Genomic DNA, 5432 nt, shown 5'->3' with positions numbered 1-5432 from the left:
CCCGCTTCCACCTCCCCCCGAGCCCCAGGCCACCGCCTGGACCCGCCCTGCCTGGCCGGTCCCTCCCCCCTCCTCTCGGGAGCGGAGCCTGGGGTGGGGTGGAGACACCCCAGTTCTTCCCCTGCTGCGCCCCCTAACCCCCTCCCCATGGTGAAAGGCGGCGGGACTTCAGACGGCCAGGCTCCAGGATGGGGTGCGGACAGAAACGGGGTTCCAGAGCGACAGCGGGGGCAGAGTTTAATCCAGTTCTTTCCTGAGCTGGTTCAGAGCAATGAACAGGGAAGGCGGTGAGGGGAGGGGTGCAGGCTGAGGATGGGGACCCAGACAGCCCTCCTTTGCCGGTCAGGTCAATGAGGGGTGCTGGCCAGGTAGGCCAGAGGACTGGCCACCAGGAGATGGGGTGCCCTCGGGGAAGAGGGGAGCTGGTGGGGGGAAGAGGCGCTGGGTGGGGGTGCAGTTGGGCCTTTTCAGTCCCCCGACCTCCTTCCTGGACCTGCCTGGATGGTGACAGGCAGCCTCCCCGGATCTCTTCTTCCCGCCCTCCCCCCCATCTTGACATCCTCGCTGCAGAGCAGCCCGGCCGGGCTGGCGGTTGTTCTTCATTCCCAGGGGCTCCTCCTGTCCGGCCAGGATGGGGCTCGTGGGGGCTCTGCTGAGCCTGCACCTGCTGGTCACAACCTGGACACAAAGGAAGTGAGACTCCAGGTGAGGGAGCCCCCTCCCAGCCCCCATCCCAGGCCTCTGGGAGTTTTATGGTGCCAGGGGCATCAGTGCCTTGGGGGGGGGGAGGCTTTGTCACCCCACTAAGTGAAGGGGGCACCGAATCAACCAAGGGGGAGTGCTGGCCCAGGTCACATGGCGAGTGGGGGTGTGGTCTCTGCACCCCATTTTGTAGAAGGAAAACTGAGGCTCAGAGAGGTGACATGGGCCTGGCCTCTGGGAAGGAGGAAGGGACCCTGAGAGAAGACAAGGGGCCTAGGATAGACCCCTGGGGCAAAAGCGGGGGCGGGGGGAGGCGGGGCCAGGAGACCAGTGTCAGGAAGCAGGGGAGGCAGGAGCTGATGGGGCCTGTGGTTGCACAACACAGAGGCCCAGGTCCAGGGGGTCCCCACCTTTTCTTGGCCACGCCCCACTAAGCATCTCTAACAACCTGATGCCACCGCTCCCTGTGACACAGAATTCTTCCAACAGTGACTCCTAGTCACGGGAGGGAGCCCGAAAGGCCATTAGCTTGGTCTAAACAAGCTTCCCAAGAGCATGGCATCCACAAAAGAGAAAAATGAAAGAACGGAAGGACAGCTGAAGTCCTGGGGAGGAAGTCACTGAGAAATTGTTAATAATAATAATATGAAGTGACAGGAAAAAATAGCAAATAAAATTTCAAAACATAATAGAGACCTGAAATGCATAAATACGTCACAATATGTATTTCTATACTGTCGACGAGGCCCCTCAAACCAAAAGAAATGCAAAAAATTCACTGTTAATAACTCATCCTCAAATTGCCCCCCTTAAAAATCAAATTGCCCCCCTGTGGGGCATGTGCCCCACGCCGCCGCGAACCACTGCCCTGGTCACTTTACAAGTCATTGAAATGATGACCTGGGAGAGGGGACCCCAGGAGGCCCCATCCCTGACTCCGAGGTTCCCATGGAGGTCAGAAGCCCCTGGTCCCAGGAGGCATGTCCCCCAACCCAACATCCCTCCTCAGACCCGTAGGACCACAGGGTAGTGTGCCACCCAGAGGCGAGCTGACTGCATTGCAGGGCGGGCAGCTGGGACCAGGGGTCATGGTCACATAAAGGCAGGAGCAGCAAGCCCTCAGCAGGCACGTGGCGCCCAGTAGGTCCTCCGTCAGCTCCTGCAAGCCACCCACCGTGATACGGATACAGTCCTTTCCTTGCCCTGGTGGCGGCCCTGCCCTAAAGCCCACCACCCTCTGCTCTCCAGCGGGGCCTCTGCTGGGCCACTCAGCCCACCAGCTCTTCCCACTCCTCCCCCATCCGGCACCCGCCACCTACCTGCTCCGCGCGGTCCAGCCCAGCATCCCAGAGGTGATGGCTGCGATGGAGGTGAGGCTGGCAGCCAGCACGAAGGTGGCGGCCCTGGGCAGCTGGCCTGGAGGGAGGCAGGTAGGGCCAGGGTCGGCATGGCTGCTTCCGGGTGCCCTGCCCTGCCCGTGGCACCTCCCACCCACCTACCCAGCAGTGCCAGCTGCCCTCTGGAAACCAGGGGCCCTCTCACCTGGGGGCACCAGCGTGAGGGGGCTGCTCTGGACCCCGACGCCATTTTGGGCCTGGCACTGCAGCCAGGCCGGTGACTGGGTCAGCAGGACAGAGAAGTTGGCGGGCTGCCCGTACGGCGGCGTCTGCCGCATGTGGACGTGCCCGTCCTTCCCGACCAGGCTGTAGGTGATGGGTGGGCTGCCCGAGGCTGCCTGGCAGGACATCTCCAACCTTGGGCCTGCCCCTCTGTCCAGCAGGGTGAGGCCAGTTTGCAGCTGGGACACAGGCTCTGGGGGGCGGGTGGGGGCGGACAGGAAGCACAGGCATGACTGGGAGACTCCAACACCCGCTCCCCAGCAAGTTCCCCTGTTCCCAAATAATCAGCTGGAGGCCTGACTGTGATTGCGCCTCCTCCAGGAAGCCGTCTGGATTACTCCCTCCGCCTTGTGTCTGGGCTTCTACCCTACTTGCAGTGTGTACCTCACAATTTCTCATTTGGTGTTAGTTTCATGTAGTATATTCTGGGTTGCCAGACTTAGCAAACCGAAATGCAGGACGCCCAGTTAAATTTGAATTTCATGGAAACGATGAATAATTTTTTTTTTAAATCTTCATCTGAGGATCCTTTTTCCATTGATTTTTAGAGAGAGCAGAAGGGGTAGAGACAGAGAGAGAGAAACATCGATCTCAGAGAGACACATCGATCAGCTGCCTCCTGCACACTCCCTACTGGGGATCGAGCCCACAATCTGGGCAGGTGCCCTGACCGGGAATCGAACTGGTGACCTCTCTGTGCACAGGACAATGCCCAACCCACTGAGCCACACCGGCCAGGGCAACAACAAATCATTTGTTAGTATGAGTATGTCCTATGCGAAATCTATCTGGCAACCCTGCTTCTAATCTTCCAGTCTTGACTCTTCTGCTGAAATACAAGCTCCTTCAGGACAAGAAGTGCTACTTAGAAGAGTCTAGATTCTAGAATCCCCAGGCCTTCACCTGATGCTCTGAACAGCCCCATGCCTGGTCCGATCCTGACCACTGACTGAGAGCCCCCACTGCCCCTCCGTACCCCTGGAGTAGGTGCTGCCATCTTTGTTTTGTAGATGAAGCAGCTGAGGCTCAGAGAGGTTGAGTGACTTGCCCAAGAACCCACAGCCTGGAAGTGTGGGAGTTTGAACCCTCCACCTGAAGTGCTCCAGGCACAGGGCTCTCCTCCCCAGGCCGCCTCCAGGTTCGGGCCACAGGGTCACTGTCCCAGCCCCGGTCCGCAACGCTTCCAGCTGCAACGCCATGCCTCCCACCAGGAAGGACCCCTGGGGGAAGCTCAGGGTAGCACGGGAAGGACGCAGGACTTGGGGCTCCGTGCAGTGGGGTTGCCACCCATTGCCACTTGCAGACCGGGGCCTGGGACAGCGGTCTTAATCTCCAAGAGCTTGAGCTTCCTCCCGTGCCCGCGGCTGCTGAGAAGATGAAACCAGATAAAACCCCACATGCGCCCCTTAGCAGCTTGAGGTCTGAGCTCAGCCCCGGGGCGCTGTTTCACTCTCCCTTCAGCCCCCTGGGGGCCCAGCCAGGATCTAAACCCCGCCTGTGACGCCTGTGACCAGGCCCCAAAGGACTGAGAGAGGCCCTGGAAGGTAGACACCCCTTGCCCAGCCCCCAGCCCCCAGTCTCCAGCCCCCAGGCTTCCACTCCCAGCCCTTGCTCCCCGCATCGCCCCCTACTCCCCCTGCACTCACTGGCCCACAGCTCCCAGTACATCTGCAGCGTGGTGCTGGCCTGGCGCAGGCCCCCGGTGGTGCTGGCCTGGCAGGTGTAGGTGAGCAGGTCTGGCCTGGACTTGAGCGTGACGTTGATGTGGAAGGAGACAGGGTCACGGGTTCTCACCACCTTCTGGGAAACTTCAATGTCCCGGCTCCCCCAGAGGGAGTAGGTGACGGGCGGGGGCATCTGCGAGTGGCAGGTGATGACCACGCGGCGGCCTTGGGGGAAGACCTCCAGGACTCGGTAGGTGATGGAGACCTCCAGGGTGAGTGCTGGAAGGTGAACGCAGGAGGAGGAAGGAAGCCAACATTCATCAGCGCGGGGAAGAAAATGCTGGTTTGCCGGCGATTCGAAAAGTTACACCGCGAATCGCCATCTGACCCAGCAGTGCCGCTCGTAGATATGCACCGAAAGGGGGGCGCAGGGGCTGAGCGTCGACCTAGGAACCAGGAGGTCACGGTTCGATTCCTGGTCAGGGCACAGGCCCGGGTTGTGGGCTCGATCCCCAGTGGTGGGGTGTGCAGGGGGCAGCCGGTCCATGATTCTCTCTCATCATTGATGTTTCTCTCTCCCTTCCTCTCTGAAATCAATAAAAAGATTTTTTTAATAAAACAATCAAGCTTTAATATTAAGAAAACATACAACCCCCCTCCCCCCAAACCCCTCACTCAGCCGCTCCCAGAGGGCGCCTCGGTCCAGACCTCCTCTCTGCTTGGAGGTGACTTCCTGCTTTGTCGGCAGGGCCTGGACCGGAGTGGGACGCACACGACATCTCCAAGACCTTCCGTGGAGCCTCCGGGGCTGCCCATTGAGAAGTTTCCAAGCCACGATCGATGGATCGTTGGGATCAAACAACGCTGCCTTCTGAGTGCGGTTTGGGGGAGAGGGGTGTGTTCTTAATGGTGCATTTTCAAGACTAGTGTGTAGGGCAGTGCCGGGGGCGGGCAGGGGGAAGCGTCTAGGAAACCCAGATGTCAGCCCGCGGGCGTCCTCCATGCCCTGCTGGGCACGATGCCCTGGACACCGCTGCGGTCAGCGCACCACTGGCGGAGCAGGGACTTAGAACAAACGGGGGGGGGGGGAACAGGGGGGTCTCCGGAGGCGCTTCCCAGGAGCCCGAGTCTCTGAGCAGGAAGCCTCCTTCTCTCTAGCCCAGGGGTCCTCAGCCAGGGCCCATCTCTCCAGGGGACCTTTGTGTGTCCGCAGGCGTTTCTGGTTGTCACCAGTCGGGGCGCTCTCTCGGTGAGCCCCCGTTTTTATGGCTTGTTTTCCCACGGGGTCCCCGCAGGCTCTTCCACCTCAAGTACTTAAGCTGTATGTGGAGTTGGACCTCGCTCTGGGGCACCGCTTTGCAAGTCACTGCTAATAATTTCATCAGCGCGAGCCTGGGGCCAAAGCCCAGCTCAGGCCCGCCTCCTCGGGGCCAGCCTCCTCCTCCCG

General features: G+C 60.4%; 2 protein-coding genes across 2 annotated transcripts in view; both read right to left on the bottom strand.

Annotated features, from left to right (window-relative positions):
- The window catches only part of SYNGR2 (synaptogyrin 2), a 4047-nt gene extending 3898 nt beyond the window's left edge, over window positions 1-149 (bottom strand). The window contains exon 1 of the mRNA XM_015562647.1: window positions 139-149. Coding sequence (XP_015418133.1) covers window positions 139-149 — 11 coding nt within the window. The remainder of the gene's footprint in view (window positions 1-138) is intronic.
- A 408-nt stretch (window positions 150-557) lies between these two features.
- LOC102765552 (chromosome unknown open reading frame, human C17orf99) overlaps window positions 558-5432 on the bottom strand; it is a 7597-nt gene continuing 2722 nt past the window's right edge. The window contains exons 3-6 of the mRNA XM_006753432.2: window positions 3968-4264; window positions 2245-2514; window positions 2022-2118; window positions 558-678 (exon numbers count right to left, since the gene is read on the bottom strand). Of these exons, the coding sequence (XP_006753495.2) occupies window positions 672-678; window positions 2022-2118; window positions 2245-2514; window positions 3968-4264 (671 nt within the window). The 3' untranslated portion in view covers window positions 558-671. The remainder of the gene's footprint in view (window positions 679-2021; window positions 2119-2244; window positions 2515-3967; window positions 4265-5432) is intronic.

The sequence above is a fragment of the Myotis davidii genome, unplaced genomic scaffold (assembly GCF_000327345.1).
Source record: "Myotis davidii unplaced genomic scaffold, ASM32734v1 scaffold991, whole genome shotgun sequence".
Lineage (NCBI taxonomy): Eukaryota > Metazoa > Chordata > Mammalia > Chiroptera > Vespertilionidae > Myotis > Myotis davidii.
Note: the sequence above shows the minus strand (reverse complement) of the source record. Positions and strands in the feature narration are given on the sequence as shown.